The 19,003-nt window shown below is 49.5% G+C and overlaps 1 protein-coding gene across 2 annotated transcripts in view; it reads left to right on the forward strand.

Annotated features, from left to right (window-relative positions):
• The first annotated feature begins 2,700 nt into the window (after positions 1-2,700).
• Positions 2,701-19,003, forward strand: part of PLXNC1 (plexin C1) — a 145,634-nt gene continuing 129,331 nt past the window's right edge. Inside the window, exon 1 of one of the 2 annotated variants that reach the window (XM_082350412.1) lies at positions 2,701-4,013. In XM_082350412.1, coding sequence (XP_082206538.1) covers positions 2,955-4,013 — 1,059 coding nt within the window. In that variant the 5' untranslated portion in view covers positions 2,701-2,954. The remainder of the gene's footprint in view (positions 4,014-19,003) is intronic. The other variant, XM_082350413.1, reaches the window with a different exon arrangement.

Genomic DNA, 19,003 nt, shown 5'->3' on the forward strand with positions numbered 1-19,003 from the left:
CAATTAAATGGGAGAGAAAAGAAGCCTGCTCTCAAGAGCAGGGCTTATGCCCAGTAGAATGGCAAGAAGCTGTAGCCATCAAAGCCATTTATGCTTCTCGCTGGTAGTATTTTTTGAGATGTTGTTTCTTTTTCAAAACGAGGCAGCAATGAATTGAGTAGTGATCAAAATGCCACACCACAGAGTATGTTTAATCCAAATAGCTCCCGAGATGGTCGGCTCCTGATTGTACCAACTCTACGGGAGTTAGAGAAATTACTTGGTTACCAGTGAAGTAAAACTATCTCCAGAATGGAATTGAACTGTTGCTTCTCAGCACATAACAACACTGCCACAGCCGGCTCATGACAGCAGTGAAGATCATTGTGTTTCTTCATCATTCACAGGGAACATTGTCAAAATACTGGCACGTACATCCCCTACTATGCTGTGAAGGGTTCTATGAGCTTCTGCAGATGCTTCTGAGATTTCCAGCTGTGCCAAAATTCTTAAAACATTTCAGGTGGGTAGGGAATGGGGGGGAGTAAGGCCTAATTACTCTGGAGCAGAGAGCGTCTGATTAGCCTTGCCTAAGATCTCCTGATTCACATCGACCTGGTAGCTCTAAGCCTTCCTCTTCCTCTTCCTCTCTCCTCACTGGTACCCCACCCGCCGTCACTGCAGCAGAAGGAGCCACCTGACAGCTTGTGGGAAAGCATTTGTTGCCTCCCTGCAGGCAAAGATAATGTTATCCAACTTCAAAGAAGGAAATGATGAATAGAAAGATGACCACTCTGAATTCAGAATATGAGAGCTACTGCTGGAATGATGCGCGTCTTCAACTGCACGTCTAGGGCCGAAACTCCAGTTCCTCTTCTGCTGCTTGCTTCACTTCACCCTCCTTTCCTCAAGCCTTCCAGACCTCCTTCTCCTGCCCTATCCCTCAGCACTGGGGAGAACTTGGAGCCCTGTTGTAGAAGTTTCAAACCTGCAACAGCTGCTCCTTCAGGAGCATCTGGAGGAAGCCCATGCACCCTGCCCCACCCCCAAACAGATTCTATCTAGAGCTGGGAAACTGGGAGGGGGAGGAAGAAAGGGGTTGCGATCAATTAACCTCCCTGGGGCCTCTGGCCTGGAAATAGCCTGAGACGGGACGGAGATCCTTTCCCAGGGGTGCATAGGGTTCTCGGGGTCCCCCTGCTGCACCCCCTGGATCACTTGCCAGACGGTAAGGGTGCTGGTGGTGCTATCAGCTGCCTCAGGACGCTGGGAGGTATTGTGCATCCTCTGGGGCCCCTTTCTGAGAAATCATGAACCTACACCCAGGTGTGCAATGATTCAGATATTCACTGTGCTGCAGAAATTCTTGGTGGTTTGGGGGGCAACCCAGCTGGCATTTGCCCCCTGGGTGAGTTGGTGAGACCTCAGAGTGTCCAAAGGAAAGAGGTGGGAAAGGAGGAGACAGAGGGAGAGCCTCTAGGGAAATAAGGGTACTTGGCTCTGAGATTAGAAGGCTGGGCTGGGGAGGTAGGTTGGAACATTTAACTTGGGGAATTTTTCTGTCTCACCTGCTGAGAATGATCTCCAGGTAGTACTGTAAAGACCACAGGTGGAACTGTGGCTAGAGGGGGTGGTGTAAGCCCCCCTGGAGCTAGATGGGAATTCGAATCTCAGTTCCGTTGTTTGCCATCAGTAGGACCCCGGTAAGTTCTGTAACCTTTCTGTGATCATTCTCCTCTCTACTAAATGGAGGTGATAATAACAGTCACTAATTAATAGGGTTGTTACGGGTATTAAACGAGTCTTAATCCACGTAGTGAATTTAGAGCAGGACCCGGCAAGCAGTAACTGCTCAATAAATATTAGCCATGATCATTCAGGTTAGATGATGAGTAGAACTTTCTAAGTGCTAGGCTTGAAAGCCTGGGACTCCGTTGCCAAGGGAGACTGGAGAACCTTTTCAAATATGGGAGCTCTGGCCCCAGGGATTGTCCAGACCAGAATCTTGGCGCCTGCCTTTCCTCCACCCCACTCCTCTGACCCGGGGAAACCCACCCCCTGTCACCGGGGCGCCTGGGTCCCTTGAGCCTCCGGCTCGCCACCGTCTCCCGCGCTCCTCCCCAGGGCCTCCCTCCCGCCGCTCCACACCTGCAGCCGCCCTCGCAGCCTCCCAGTGGCCCGAGCTCCGGGCCTCAGCTGCAGCCCTTCGGCGCCCTGGGTTTCAGTTCCCTGAGCCTTGCGTATCCCCCCAGCTGCTCTCGTAAACAAAACCCGAACGTTGGAACAGCCCCGCGGCAGGACAGGCGCAGGAGCCAGCTCGGTGCACTGTTAGCGCGCCCCGGGAGCCCCGGGCGAGCCAAGGGGCGATGGTGGCGGCCGCGGCGGCAGCGGCAGGCGGCTCAGCTTTGTTATGAATAGATGAAAGAGGCCACCTACACAGTAACCCAAATTACGAGACCTCCCTCCTCCCTATCTCACCGAATCAAGAGGGGAGGGGAGATGGGCGTGGAGGGAGGGAGGGAGGGCGGCCAGGAGGCGGAGGGCGGAGGAGGAAGAGGATGAGGAAGGGGGCCAGTTGCATCCCACTTTCACAATGGGAAAGTGAAACGCACAAGCGCACCGAACCTCTCCAGCCCTCCCCGCTTTCCTCGCTCCCCTCCGCCCGTCCCCTCCCTTCCCCTCCGCGCCTCCCCTCGAGCGCCGGCGCTGCACAGAGAGGAACTCTCCGGAGAAGGAGGGCGAGGAGGAAGCGGCACCGGAGCGCGCAGGGCTTGCCGCCGCCGCTGCACAGGCTGCCGGAACGAGCCCGCCGCGCGCCGCCCTCGCCGCTCTCCTTCCCGTGCGAGCCGCTGGGATGGGGCGGCCGCAGGAGCCCGAGCGCGCGCAGGAGCCGCCGCCGCCCGCGTCTCAGTCGCCGCGCGCCTGAGCCGCCGTCGCCGCCGCGTGCCCTGCCCGGGGGCGGCCCCCCCAACCCCATGGAGGTCTCCCGGAGGAAGGCACCGCCGCGCCCCCAGCGCCCCGCCGCGCCTCTGCCCCTGCTTGCCTATCTGCTGGCGCTCGCGGCGCCCGGCCGGGGTGCGGACGAGCCCGTGTGGCGGTCGGAGCAAGCCATCGGAGCCATCGCGGTGAGCCGGGAGGACGGCGTGTTCGTGGCGAGCGGCAGCTGCCTGGACCAGCTGGACTACAGCCTGGAGCACAGGCTCTCGCGCCTATACCGGGACCAAGCGGGCAACTGCACGGAGCCCGTCTCGCTGACGCCCCCCGCGCGGCCCCGGCCGGGGAGCAGCTTCAGCAAGCTGCTGCTGCCCTACCGCGAGGGGGCGGCCGGCCTCGGGGGGCTGCTGCTCACCGGCTGGACCTTCGACCGGGGCGCCTGCGAGGTGCGACCCCTGGGCAATCTGAGCCGCAGCTCCCTGCGCAACGGCACCGAGGTGGTGTCGTGTCACCCGCAGGGCTCGACGGCCGGCGTGGTGTACCTCGCGGGCGACACGAACAGCTGGTACCTGGCGGTGGCCGCCACCTACGTGCTGCCCGAGCCCGAGACGGCAAGCCGCTGCAACCCCGCGGCGTCCGACCGCGAAACGGCCATCGCGCTCAAGGACACGGAGGGGCGCAGCCTGGCCACGAAGGAGACGGGACGCCTCAAGCTGCGCGAGGGCGGGGGTAGCCTGCACTTCGTGGACGCCTTTCTCTGGAACGGCAGCGTCTACTTCCCCTACTACCCCTACAACTACACGAGCGGCGCCGCCACCGGCTGGCCCAGCATGGCGCGCATCGCGAAGAGCTCCGAGGTCCTGTTCCAGGGCCAGGCAGCCCTCGACTGCGGCCACGGCCACGCCGACGGCCGCCGCCTGCTGCTCTCCTCCAGCCTGGTGGAGGCCCTGGATGTTTGGGCGGGCGTGTTCAGCGCGGCCACCGGAGGGGACCAGGAGAGGCGCTCCCCCGCCACCACGGCACTCTGCCTCTTCAGGATGAGGGAGATACAGGCGCGCACCAAGACCTGCAGCTGGGACTTCGAGGCTGAGAACCACTGCGTAAGTCCTAACCCCGTGACGCTGCGGGGAGCGCTCCTGCTGCGGAGCCGCCGGCGAGGCAGAGCCGGAGGGAGAGGGTTGACCTTTACCAGGTCCCGGATTTACACAGCCCGGCGGCGGCCGCCCGACGGCCGTTCTCTTACGGTCTCCGAGACCTCGGGCTACTCTAAAGCACGGCCAGAGGTCCCCGAGGGAGTGTAAGAAGGGAGGTGGCGGGGGTAGGAGTTAGGCTCAAAACTCTGGTGGCTGCATCCCATTGCCATCCTTCTCTATCCAAACATGGGCGCTTGTTTGGGTCTGAGCCTCGCCGTGCCGCTCCCCCGCCCTTCCCTAATCTCTTCCCCAGGTGTGTGGTCTTAGCGGGCGTGTGGCTTTGACCCTTGTCCTCAACGGCGTTACCAAACACAGTGCCCTAGGCAGAGAAGCCCCAGCACCTAAAGGACTTGCCACACCCCAGTCTTTGTGCCCCCCATCTTCCCCCCACCAACCCCGTAACACGTGTGATGTGGTCTGAGGAGTTGGTAGCCTGCTCGACATGGGTCAGCGCTAGCCTGGAACAGAGGCTCAGGCTTGCGGGAACAGAACCCTCCGCGTGACCCCGTGCAAGGGGGCGGGGCTGTGGCTCTGCTGAGCGTGAGCTGTGGTCTCCAGCTGGGGGGAGAGGCTGAGCAGGCGGAGGTGGCTTTGTGGGTAAAAAGCCTCGCCCTAGAGGGGAGAGCAAGAGAAAGTGTTAGGGTACTTCAGGCAGTTTCTGGGCTCCAGATTGCCTGACTAGATCGCGCGTCTCAGAGGCACCACCCACCCAGGCAAACGGCAGAGGTTTCCCCTGGGTTCCCAGGGCAGCCACAGCTTGACTCTTGAGATTGGCATTTCTTTCACTGGAAAATAAAGCGGCGGTTCAAGAGGATTCAGTTGATGGGGATTATGGAGCCATTGTGCACTTCTCCGAGGCCGTCTTCCTTCCAAGGCTGCTGGCATGTCAAGTCCACATATGGCTCCTGAGAGGGGAGCCTGCTGAGCGCCTCCTTTATAACTGGACGGAAATCAGAGAGCAGAAATGAACGGCTACAGGTGTTGCCATTGTTTTGATATAAAATGTGTCAGAGAGGAAGGCGAGAAGTCTCCACTTGGAAAAACGTGTTGTGTTGGTACATTTGTGGTGTAAGCATAGAGGGGACGTTGGCTCTAAGGTATATTAATAAGTGTATGGAAAGACGCTCCCATCCCCACCCACGCAGAGCACATCTTAACCAAATATTAGCCCTATTATCCAGAAAGAAAAAACAGGTCTCTTGCAAGGCCCCTTAGAATGGTCATTTGCTTCTTCCTCCTTACCCACTACTTGTGTACTGGGGCACACACATAATGCCTTCATTTAGTTACTGCTATAATTATTTTAAAGCATAAATAACGCATAATGCTCCCTAAATGACTTCGTCTTGCTCTACAAGTATAATTTAACATTTAATATCTGTCTTTGTGAGAGCCTTATTATGTAACAGTTCAAGTTTGGCAAAAATCATCACCTTCGACTTCTCCGTTGAAAGACTTGAAAGTACCCCTACATATTACTTGGTGTCGAGCTTTAGGCATACTTGGTCTTCGGGGTTAATGACAAGACAGCTCGGGGGCCCGCAGCAGGTGATAACAGTGGAAGTCCAAGCTTTGCCATCTGACAGCTGTGTAGATGTGTGGAGCCAAAACGTTTCTCTTGACTGCCTTTCTCTACCCACTGGGGCCTGGAGGACTTAGTTCCCTTCCAAACCCAGCAGGCACCCTGAATGCACTCAGAATCCACATTTTGGCTTGATCAGGTGTTCCTACTTGCGCTGGGATGAGGGGAAGGGAAAGTCAGAGAGCTGTTGATCCATCTGCATGGGGAGCTTCTGGGAGGTAGCTGCCCCTTGGAAATCAAGCAAGGGACAAACACTTGCTGCCAAAAATCTGGAACTGGAAAAATAAATAATTAAGATAGGTTCCTCCACAGCATGTCTTGCTGCTGTTTTATTGAGAGGTCCCAGTGTGCTCAGAGCTGCGGATTCTGAAAGACGGGGTCTCTACCCCCTGAGCTTGTCATCCAGGTTAAATAATATACTCCGGTTCAAACAATAGCTTGTCACGGCTGCACAGGTAGGAGCTTGGAGTTTTGCATTTTTTCTTTAAGTAAATTCCTTGTTGCTCTTATGAATTAAAAAGCCTTAGTGGAATTGAATTTCAAGAGAGGTTGTGAATGAAAAAAAAAAAGCGGTCGTTTTGATGAAAACGCTGACAATTTTCTAATCTATTAAATAGGCAGATAAGATTCTTCCACAAATATTTGTGCTCTGTGCTGGGTGCCACTGATTCTGCCATTGAAAGGACAATAGCAGGTGGCAGCCCCATTTAATGGGGTTATGGGATCAGTGTGCCCCTGGTTGTCACTCAGAACAATGATGTCATTGGGTTGCATTTGTTCTGCGTTTTATTTTCAGGTTTTCAATGTGTTTTGGAGAAGGCATGCTGAATTACAGGTGCCTAAGATAGATGAAACTTGAAACACTCTAGAGGGAGCCTCAGTAGATTCTAACAGTGATTCCTCCAGAGCAGACACAGTCATTTTAACAGTAATCCACAGGCAGCAAGGCACAAGGGGCTAGATTTGCTTGCCTTCTCCTGCTCCCCCTGGATGACGCGCTCTTATTTTCCATCTTCAGTCAACCATGGGTAGAAAAGTGACAGGAGTGACTGGGTTGTTTTCTTATTTCTTGGTTCTCTCCTTATCTCTTGTTGGCTGATTTGCTGGCCTTCAACTTCTCCCGCTAAAAATTAATTTACAGGTTGCTTGTGCAGTGAGTGTGTCCTCAGCCGTTCACACATTGGGCCGTGACTTTTTCTGTCTTGCCTCCAACTTTGAATCCCTTTTCACAACTATCGCAGGAGAGCTTCAGCCTGTGAACGTGCCCAGGCAGCCGAATTCTGTAGACACTCTCTAATAATCCTGATAAATATTTGTACGGCACTTCCTCCTATATTACTTCTTTTGAGGCCCTCGTCAAGTCTAAGGTTGATTCTCTGAGGAGCATTCTCATTTACCTGATGAGGAAGCTCAAGGTCACTTAAGCAACTTGCTCAGGATAGCAAAGTAAGCATCAGAGCCTCCAGCTTAAACCCAGGTCTCGCAATATCTACTTCTGTATTCTTTCCACCACTTTGGTGCTTCAGACTTTCCCTTCAAAGTCCCCTAATTAGAGGCAGTAACCAACCTCCCCTAGGATATGGGGTTGAGGCTGGAGGGTGCCCCTTGAAGTGTGTCTTAAAACTTAAGGTGATTTTTTTTTTTCATTCTATTCCATAACATATCTATGTGCTTGGGTTAACATAAAAAGTGAATGTTTCAAATTGTGTACAAGTTAATTTAATTCCTCTTGTTTCTGAACTCCTGTTATCCTTGGCATATGGTAGAAAATTGTGTGTGCCTGAGTTTTGAAGTCTGATTGTTCCAGATTGTTTGGCTGCCATAGTTGGGTCCTGGGGTTGCTTGTGGTTTAAACATGGTGGCCACCCCCTCTATAGATGCTGAGGGTGGCATGTTTCCTACTGTGTTGGCCAACAGGACTGACTCTTCTAGTTCATTCTACCACTTGTGGAGAGACACACCCGCTTCCTCCACACTCACATAATTCCAAAGCCTGACATAATTTAACTGTCATGCAGACAACCACAAAACACTCGCATGCTCTCCAACAGACAGTAACCCAAGACACTTCTAGCTACTGCATGCAGAAGTGATGTCCCAGGGCCACTCGGCAGTGAACCTTATTAACCTCAAAATCCACAGTCTTCCTGCAATGTTTATTTCTTCTTCAGTTTCTGTTATGATCCTGTCTAGCCACTTTGCAGTCTACGGACTAGATGGTGAATTTTACCCCCATACACACATCTGATATGCAAGGGAGATTTAAAAAGCCCAACAACCACTTAGAAAGAGGGAAAAGCAATCACAGCTACTACTGCTGGATGACTGTTATGGCCAGGCTTTGAGCTAAGCACTTCACATGCCTTATTTTTGGTTGATTCTCATAATCACCCTATGGGGCAAGGATTGTAGTTATCATTATGATTTTATGATGAGGAATTGAGGCCCGGAGAGCTTTGGTTGGTTTCCACAACTGGTAAATGGTAGAGGATTGAGGACCTGGACCTGTAACACACAGCCATGGACAGTCCAACATCGCAGACATTGGGTTCTGGTGTCAATCTTGTCCTACATGGAGCAGGCTAGGCCCCTGTAACTACTCTGGGATCAGCTATTTGCTGGGCATAAGACGATAGAACAGAGAATCCTTGAGTGCGAACGGGGTTTCTGGGTCTGCATATTTAAACACTTGAAATTCAGACTTTGGGAGGGTTGTAGTTCCTCAGTTGTCAATTTCTAGATAGTGCCGGCACGTTTTGTATTCAGGCTTATAAACGACCTCAGAGAGACTTACAGGACCTTAAAGGACGGCTCCCAGTTTTTGTTCTCAGACAGAAGAACTAGCTCATAAACTAAATCCAGAAATCTCAACCTGTTAAGTCTGGGTTACAGGCACTCTTGTCTTTATTAGCAGCCACAATTAAAATACAAGCTCCAGAAGGTCAGGAACCTTGTAACATTTTGTTCTTTGTTGAACCCAGAGTGCCTAGCATAGCACCTTAAGAAATATTTGTTGAATTAATAAATGGGGGATCATGTTGGGGATGCTTTCTGTTGATGGCAGCCATACTTTCCTGAACCTGGCCACCTCAGACTCCCTTAACCATTGTCTTTTTCTTGATGTCTGATGTGTTGGGGCCTCTTTCTTCCCTAGTCCGAACCTAACTGGCATCCTCCACTCCTCTGAAATCCCCATTCATTGGACTCACCAGGCTTCTGCTCTTGCCAATCTGGGAGTTAACTTTGACCATAGACACCCAGCATGGTTGACACTACTTTGGTATAATTTAATAACGTGCATGATCGTGCCTTTCAGTGGGCAAGAGGAGAGGGCTCTGTGCTGTAGGGCACAAAGCCCCTCAAGAACTTGTAGGGTTCTCAAGTGTAGTCTCTGGACCAGCAGCATTCAGCATCACCTGGGAACTTACTAGAAATGCAAACTCTTGGGCCCCAATCAGAAACTCAGAGTAGGGTGTGGGACTGGCAATCTGGGGTTTAACAAGCTCTCCAGGTGATTCTAATATACATTCAGCGTTTAGAACCACAGCTGTAAGGCATCGCAATTTCCCTTGTAGTCCAGCTGAGGCACCTGGGATAAGAATTTGTTCCCCTGTTTTCACTGCAGTTTTACTTAGGGTCATCTAAAGTAACCAGCTCATTCCACTACCCTTATGTTCCTTATCCTCTTCTAATTGCCCAAAGGAAATACCTAGAAAAACTTCTGAAGTCTTATTGTTTTTGAGTTTTAGAGTCCGAGTCTCAAGAATCTATAGGTCAGAGTTAAATTAGCTCCTTCACCCTTTCGGACAGCAGTCTATTTGCATTTCATTCCAGGATGTGGGGTGCGGGGGAAGATGTCTAGAGCCTTCTACTCTGCTGTACAGCACACCAGAATTCTCTTCAAGGGTCTGGTCTTTACAACATCAATCCTGATACCAGTTTCTATCCTAATTAGGCACGGTTGGTTGCGTGAAGCAAAGATCCACATAAGCAAGCTCAAGCAAGGGGGTGGGGGATTTAGTGGCTAAAAACACGTGGGATTACATGGAAATCTAGGGGGAGGAGCAGTACCGTGCAGTGGTTGTCTGCACGGACTCTGGAGCCAAATCGCCTGGGACCACAGCTGCCACTTCCCAGTTGTGTGACCTTGGGCAAATGATTTAACCTTTCTGTGCTTGTTTCTTTATCTAGAAGTAGGGATCCTCTTTGTTTCATAGGATTTTTGTCTGGATTAATGAGTTAATATGTATGAACACTACCTGACCTATAGTAAATGCTATGTATGTATTTACTGTCATTACTATCGTGAGTATTTAGGAGTACTAGGGTGGGGCTGTCTGATACAGAGTGGGAAGGGGGTTCCGGACTCACGGCAGTGGAAAGGGGCGTCACAGCAGGAAGTGTGACAGATGCTTATTCTGAGGTTTCGTTGTCAACATGACTTAGCGTGGCTGCTTCCCTCAGTCCTGCTACGAAATGACCCCCTCGGCTTCCTCAAACATCTGCCCCTCACCCCCTCCACCTGAATGTGCCTCCGCCTGACCTGATCCCCACTCTGCCTTTCAATAGCATTTCACCTTCTGCATCAGCTACCAACTGGCAACAGCTTTCTGTATTATTTAGTTCAAATTACCAGGAAAGAGAGAGAATGGGGTCCAACCCATCCTTTCACTCCAGATTATGAGCCCTCGTTCAGGGTAGGGATTCATTGCCCTTGGGGCAGGTACTGACCCCAGGTCCAGTCAGAAGAAGGAAGACCATCATGCAGTGGTCCCCGGTAGGTGTGTGGGCGGGTTGCCTTGGAATGGAAAGGTGGAAGAGCCACACCGTGATTGCCATGTTGACTACAGCAGCATGGAATCATCTCTGCCTCCCTTCAGGCTTCTCCATGACCTACCTCTGCCTTCCTTGAATATGTGGTGGCACATAGCTGATGATCACTGAGGCCTGCTCAGAGAAACACCGAAGTCTGCTGGGGGACAATTTGTAGGCATCCTGGGTCTAACTTGTTTGTGGAAGCAGGGGCATGGTAGTGGTAAGATTCTTTTTTTTATCAATTGTGCTCATAGTTTTTCTTAGCATTTTCATCAAGATAGAAAATTAATACTAATTTATATACTATCACAAAACCAAATAGAATCGTGACTTAAGTTTTACTGTTTCTGTAGTTGATGGGTTTGACTGTCTAATCAATAGTTACACGTAGTGTCTCCTCAGAGGAGTTATGAGGGGGATTTGACCCCAGCAATCCCCACCCCACCTCTCTGGCCAATGTTCTTATTGCAGAAGTCGGCAAACTTTTTCTGTAAAGGTCAGATCGTCAATATCGTAGGCTTTGCAGGCCACATACAGTCTCTGTTGCAATTGCTCAACTCTTTCATTGAAGTGTGAAAGCAACCATAGACAACATATAAATGAACAAGCACGGGGATGTTCCAGTAAAACTTTATGGACACAGAAATCTGAATTTCATGTATAATTTTCACTTGTCATAAAATATTATTCTTTTGATTTTTTTCAACCATCTAAAAATGTAAAAACTATTAGCTTGGCAGGGGGTCATTCAGAAAAACAGGCAGCAGGCTAGATTTGGTCCACAGCTGGTAATTTACCGACGCCTGCTGTAACAGAAGGGGTGAGAGTAAAACAAACCTTCACATTGCCCTAAGACATCGTGAGAGATTTAGCAAAAAGGTGGTGCGGAAGCCCCAAGAAGGAGTGTCACACTCAGCGTTGGAGGACCTGGGAAGCTTCAGGGAGGTGATGCTGGAGCTATGTCTTGAAGCCAAGTAGAAGAGGCAAGAAAGGGAGTTCCAGAGACAGGGCACAGCTTGTGCCCAAGCGGGAAGTTGAATAAGCTTGTGAACCGCAGGTAGCTCACCCTGGCTGGGGAGTGTCCAGAAATGAGCATGCAGGGCCAGATGGCAAAGGGCTTAATAAGACTGGCCAAGATGGCTGGATTTTATCCTGATCAGGTCAGTTGTTTTCAAACTTTCTAAACCTGGGCTTTAAATCTTAAACCAGAGGCTCAGTATGAGAAAAAGGCTAATAAATCATCATTGACCTGCTGTTCTGGGTGAGGCCATTGCCAAGTGCCGGGGCTCAGGGTGAAGCAGGGGTGGGGAGGTTCCCAGAATCCTGCAACTCGCCCTCCCGCCACCCCCTGCCTGTCCCTGTGGCATCTCAAAGGAACTTCTGGGACTCTGCTGAGCAGGGTGTGAAAGCCATGGCCCATGGCTGATGAGGGCAACAGCAGGGCTCTAGGCAGACATGATCTGATTGTGTTCTAGAGAGATCACCCAGAAGAATGGATGAGGCAAGATGAGAGGCAAAACAGCTGATTAGAAGGACCAACAAATACTTCTTGAGTTCCTACTATGTGCCAAGCACTGTGAGGAAATATTTCTACCAATGGTCAACAGAGTAGACTATAAATAGGCAGCAAGTAAAGAGGTTATTTTTATATTAAAATGATAGCTAGCACTCCTAGAGCACTCACTTCGCACCAAGTATTGTCCTAAGTCAGCACTTTACCAATATTAACTCGTTTAATCCTCACCACAACTTTATGAGTTGGGTAATGTCGTTACTTCCATTTTACAGATGAGAAAATTAAGGCCCAGGCTGAGATGGGGGCCCTGAGAGAAATAACAGGACGTAAGAAAGCCGTGTTAGTTGAGGTGTTGGGGAAAGTTCTCTTTAAGGAGGTTGAGTTGCCACCAGGAAGATGAGGAAGGATAGTTGTACACGTCCCCAAGGGGAACTGGGGAGCAGTGCAAGGCCTCGAAAGGGGAAATGACTTGGTCATTCTGAAGAACCAAAGGCTATAGCGTGGTTGAGTTAGGGAGGTGGAGCGGGGAGAGTGTCGGGGGAAGAGGTTGGGGAAGGAAGCGTCAGCGGATCCTGTAGTCCTGGTGGGCAGCGGGAAGGAGCTTATATTTTTTCCTGAAAGCTTAGAAGAGCCTTTGAAGGGAAGGGACACCACTGGATTTGAATTCCTAAATAAATGGCTGCCCTTTGGGGCATGAATGAGAGATTGGCCCCAGCAGAGGCAGGAGGCTCTCGAAGTAGTCCAGGTGAGAAATAATGTTGCCTTGGTCTAGAGCGGTGGCCGCAACGAACGTGGAGAGAAAAAAGATGGATTGCGTGGGCTGCAGTAATCCAAGTGAGCGTGTTGGAGACCTGAACTGAGGTGGTGGCAGTGCAGGTGGAGAGGAGGGATTAAATGAAATAGCTTTTTAAGATGTAGAATTGAGAGGTGTTGGTGACCAATTAGTTTAATTTTCATCGAGTTTTAGATATCTTTGGGACCCCCAGAAAGGGCCATTAAGCCAGCGGTTGGCCAGGAAGTGAGGAATTGGGGATCCACTCTGTCAGCCTCTATGGAGTGCCAGCTGTGTGCCAGGCTCTGTGTTGGGCTCAACACGGTGCCATTGGGGCTGTAAGTGCCTTGAGGGGAGTGGCCAGGGGTGTCTCATCAGTGTTTCCCAGGCATCCAGAATGCCGTCTACTGCACGGTGGGCCCTCAGTAAGTATTTGTTGAACTGGAAGGAAGGTGCTCTCCATCTAGTGGAGAAGATGTGGTTACAGCTCGGCGAGAGAAGAGCTTCCAAGAGGAGCCCAAGCCCATGGAGCTGTGTTTATAGGAGGAATAAAAGCCAGGTAGCCTAGAGAGAAGGGAGTTTCCCTGTGACTCCCTCACCAATGAGGCCGGATTCCTGGTCTTTCCCTCCTGCCCCTCCAGCCTGGTCTTGGAAGAGTCCACTTGAGAAGCATATTCTCTAACACATCAACTGTTCCTAATTATTCTGCACTGACATTCTTCTGAGGTTCCTTTGCCATCAGCGAGCAATCTTAGAAATTGGATTCCACGTGCTGGTCCTTGCTTCTCTGAGGCATCAGGAGGGCTGGGTGGCCCAGAGCAGCTGGTAGTCGTAGGTGTCACCCAGTCTCAGTCTCCTGGGCTTAGCAACATCTCTGTGCCCCTCCCTCCTGTGGAGCCCTTGTGCTGTGGACCTCTGGGGAAGCCTGTAGATCCCTCCTCAGAGCAGTGGTTTTAAACACATAAAATAAAAAGAGTTGCAAAATGAACCAATTATATTGATCTACAGATATATCAAAATGTTTTTTTCCAGTTTGAAATAAAGTAATATATCTTAGCACATTAAATAGCAAGACCTAGCAGCGGTAACTACCATCATTTCAAAGTAGCGATAAGCACAAATGATATTTTGAGATACCTGCAACAACTATAAAATGATATGAAGATATCTGATTTCTTTTGATGACAAAGTCACAGGTTCAGTTAATATGACTGTGGTCTGCATTCATAATTAAATGAAATGCTGAATTTCAGTCAGAGTTCGCTAAAATAGGATTTTTTTTCTCATCCGGTTTCATGGATTCCCAGAATTCTTTGCAGGAACTGTGGATGTCAGTGCGGTCCCCACTCCAAGCACTCATTCCGTTACTGTGTGTGTCAGAAAACCAAAAAGATGCTGCATTTTGTTTCAAAACTCATTTGATTGGCTTAGTTTGACAATAGGGGGTTCAGTCCCACCTGGATTTTTACAGTTGGCCAACTGCTTCATAAATGGACTGGATAGAGCAGGTGGGTGGGTGGAGAAGCCTCAGAAAGGTTAAGTGACTGCTTAGAGACAGCTCATAAGTAATAGAGCTTGAACTTGAACCCACATTTTTTTTTTTACCCTAAATCTCTTGTTCTTTCTACTCTTCCATGCTACCACTATGTTATTCAATATTTCTATTTTAAAGAGTTAGCCAAATGCAACAGTTCATAAGTTATGCTGTTCTAATCATGGGAGAAGAACAGTGCTATTATTCTTCACTTTGGTTAGAGGATACGAAAATACCTAAAGTATTTTGTTTACTTAGAGCCTCATTTTAAGTACACTGAGTCTGTAGACTGTCTATAGATGGAGATGGCAAAAGACCTAGGAATTGTCTTTTGCAAGCTGTCAGTGAACTATGGATGTGAAATTTAGAGAAGGCCAAGCTACATGGCAGCAGATGTGGGATAGTTTAGTATTGTTCCCAAAGTCAGAACCAAGGCCCAGTGCTTGCAAGGGACAAATTTTGCCTCAGTAGAACTTTGTAATGATTAGACCTACTTAGCAATGTACCAGGGTTGCCTGGTGAGATATTGACTGAAAGCATTCAAATATTGATCCATGTATTCATTCATTCATTCAATAAATGTTTATTGACAACTAACAACATGCCAGATGCTGAGGTATATGCTGCATTCAGAGTGTAGAGTAAGATAAACTATTGTAGAGCTTAGAGTCTACTGGGAGACAGACATTAAATAAAAAAATTTAAAGCAATGTAATTATAATTATTTTCAAGGAAACAAATGGAATGTTATGATTCAGAATAACTACTGGCATAGGGATAGGATGATCTATAATCATGTGTCCATGAGGAGGTGACATTGAACTTGAAACCTGAAAGATTTTTGTAAAAAAACAGCCTACAAGGTGTGAAGAGAGGGGAGGTAGCAGAAATAGCATATGCAAAGGCCCTGAGGCAGAAAAATGGGAACATGTTAAAGAGTCTGAAAGAAAGACACTGTGGGAACTGAAGCAGAGTGAAGGAGAAGAGTGACAAGGGATAAGTTTGAAGGAGTAGGCAGGGACCAGATCAGCTAGGACCTGGGGAAGCATTTGGGTTTAATTCTAAGTGTGATAGAAAGCCGTTGAAGAATTTTAGTCAAAGAAGTAACGTGGCCTACTTTATACGTTAAAGAATCACTCTGGCTACTGGATGGAGAATAGATTGTAGGTTGAAAGAGAGAAACCAGGAGGCTCTTGCTGTAGATCAGGAGTGAGATGATGGGGGCTTGGACTGGGTGGAAACCATGGAGATGGAGAAGATAGATGTAAGATTGCTGGGAAATTCAGCTGAGATTTTTCAGGTATTGGGTGTGGGGAGTGATGGAAAGAGAGGAGCTGAGGGTGGATGTTGGTACCATTCACCATGATGGGGAAGATAGGGAGGGAGAGAGTTGGAGGGAAGAAATGTCTAGATAATCATTTTCCAGCAACTCTGAAATCTTGGGAGTGATTCCACAGTTTCTCAAAGAAGATGATGCCATTTATTTAGAGGGTATTTAGCAGTGGGAGAGAGGGAGCTTTTGCAGAAGTCAAAATGATGGTGGGGGGGGCACTACTGGTATTTTTGGGCAGGTGTCAGGGATGCTAAAAGTCCTGCATCGTGGAGGACAGCCCGCATAGTGAAGAAATATCCCATCTAGAATGCCAGTAGCTTCCTCATGGAAAAACATGGTTGAACTGTGTCTCTTCCAACTCTGAGAATCTAGGAAAATGCATTTTTTTTACACTATCAGCCATTCATATATTTTTGTGAATTGTTCGAGTCAGGTTGTCTTTTTTTTTTTTTTAATTTTTATTTATTTATTTATTTATGGCTGTGTTGGGTCTTTGTTTCTGTGCGAGGGCTTTCTCTAGTTGTGGCAAGCGGGGGCCACTCTTCATCGCGGTGCGCGGGCCTCTCACTATCGCGGCCTCTCTTGTTGCGGAGCACAGGCTCCAGACGCGCAGGCTCAGTAATTGTGGCTCACGGGCCCAGCTGCTCCGCGGCATGTGGGATCCTCCCACACCAGGGCTCGAACCCATGTCCCCTGCATTGGCAGGCAGATTCTCAACCACTGCGCCACCAGGGAAGCCCCAGGTTGTCTTTTTGTGTAATTGACTGAAAGTAGCCACATGGAAGGGATGGAGATTTAGATGGGGGATGGAGTGTGAAGCAGGAAAAAGGCAGGATAAATCTTGGAGAGTGGGACTTTAGCAGTAGGAAGGCCTGGGAGGCTGGAGGACGCTGGGGCCTTGGAGGGAGGGAAGCAGGTGGAAGAGCCCGTGGGAGGATGTGAAATACAAACCTCACCACTTTGCATGTTTCCCGTGGCTCTGTTGCACGCCCCCCATGCTTGCCTGGTATAGAGGCTGCCCAGGTATGTCCCTAAGCTTCCCTTCTTTATTCCTCCTGCACACTTTGAACTTTTCCTTTGGATCATTTGAGTCCCCAAGGTTAATTTTTCCTTCAGATGATCAGAGAGGTGCCGTAAAGTTAGAACCTGATCAATGCGGTATACTCTAGAAGAATAAAGAAAAGTGACAGGTGCCTTAACGGCCAATAAAATCACTATCTAACTTGGGTGAATAGTTGTTCTTTCCATTCTCTAGCTTGATAAAGATAGTTTTCCAATTATTTCCACACACATGCTTTCATTTGGGCCTCACAACAATGCTAATAGACAGGGCGTGTGTATTATTGGGTCCATTTTACAGATTCGGTTATTGATGTTCAGGGACTTGCCCAAATCAAGCAGCCTGTCAGGGATGAAGCAGGGCCAGATCTTGGGCATAGGACTCCTGCTGAGGTTTCCTAACTGCCAGTAGGCCCCTGGGTAAGTAATGATGAAGAAACTGCTCCCTGTAAGTGTATGCCAAAGAGGAGCAGACTACAAAATTACCTGCCTGAGAGGCTTTCTATCAATGTGTAAGAAGTTCCAGTTGGTATTTGCCCTGGCATAAGGAAAAACCAAAATAAGGGAGTCTTTTCATCACCTTGGGGATCAAAGACTTGGCTTTTGCCGTCTCCCCAACGCTTGAGGGGCCACTTTTGTGCACATTTCCTCCAGCTGTTCCCATAATAGCTGCAGCTTGGCTGTGAGCGCTCCATGTGATCCTCGCTGAGTCAGGCCCTCTTCCACGTGGTAGGGGCAGGGCCACGTGGTACTCAAGTCCCGAGTGTGCCATTCACACCCTAGAATACATGGCTGGTGCCCCCTGGAATCGGGGGGTGTTTATGGTCAATGAAAGATCGTATGAAGGAGCTACGAGGAGGTCAAGCTGTTTCCCTCGTGATGTGCCCAGTATTCCCTGAATACTCTCTCTCTCTCTTACACACACACACACACACACACACGCACGCATGCACGCACGCACACACACACCAGCACTCACCCCTTCCCAGTAGCCTTGGTTCCGCTTTGGTGTGTCAAGCCCAAGGCTCTCTCTTTTTTAGCCCAAACATCATTTGAGACAAGGTAGCTTTTTCCTCAAACTGGAAAAAGTTTCCCTGTGAGAGTGGGCTCCTCCAGTGTAGGCGGGACGTGTGGTTAGACATGGCAGGCAGGAGACACAGAGTGACAACTCTGAGGGAACCAAGAAAGCCCAAAGGGGAGACAAGGTTTAGAGCTAAATCAAGATTGGATTTTGTCGCGAGAGGCAGAACTGGCAAAAGCATCATTACAAGGCATTAACCTTGTTACACACGGAAGAACAAGCAGAGGCCGGAATTCAGAAATAAATTACACGTAATAAACTAGACAGAATAGGCTGAGAGCAACATTAGTGATTATGCCCTAAAGGGAGAGAAGGGCAAGATAGAAAATAGGCCCCCCCAAAAAAAAGAGTGAAAATAATCTCTGGACACAGGGGGCCGCCTGCACTATTTTCTCCCTTTTTCTATTTGGCTCCCCAGGTATTAATTTCACTTTTGTGAGCAGGTTTCTCTGGAGCCTGTCTTTCTTTTGTTTGCATTTGCTGAAGTGAGCAAAAGGAAGCCATTCAGAGGGTTCCTTTTTCCATTCACAGGGACCTGTCCATTTCTGTGTGTTTCCAGCACAAAAGAATCCATTTCCATTCAGCCAGAGCAGCCCTTCGAGTTTACTTGAGGTCCAAGCCCGCTCTTTCCTATTTTCTTCCAGGCCCGCTGTGGTAATTGGCTACACAATCCTGACTGTGGCCAGGATCATCCAGGGTGAGAGGAACAAGCGCTTGGCCAGTTCCTGGTCCTTTGTAGCTGAGGAAAAGCTAGAGGCTAGTGCCGTGTCCCCAGCCATGACTCTCATTTCTTACACAGGGACTTGCTTTGCGTTGCAAGCCGTAAGCAGCGGCTTAAATCATAACATCATTGTTAGTAAAAAGTTTAAAGCTTGGAAGTCTGAGGTCAGCGGTGTCCTCAAGAACCGAGGGTCTTTTGTCCTTCCCTTGCACCGATCTGTTGGTTTTCACCCTCCATCTTGAATGTCATGGAAGCAAAATGGCTGTCACCACTCTGCACGGATAACCTCACATCACAGATTCCGAAGGGAGGAAGTGAGGCAAGAGGGGCAAATGAGTTCTCCTCAAGAGCCGCCTCTTATCAAGGAGGAAGCTTATTCCCAGAAGCTCCTCCAGTGGATTTCTTGCATCTCACAGACCCAAACTGGGCCACATGGCCACCCCTAGCTCTAAGGGGTAGGAAAGCAAGTACCAGGCAACGGGGA

This window comes from Balaenoptera borealis (assembly GCF_965194805.1).
Source record: "Balaenoptera borealis genome assembly, chromosome: 13".
Classification (NCBI taxonomy): Eukaryota; Metazoa; Chordata; class Mammalia; order Artiodactyla; family Balaenopteridae; genus Balaenoptera; species Balaenoptera borealis.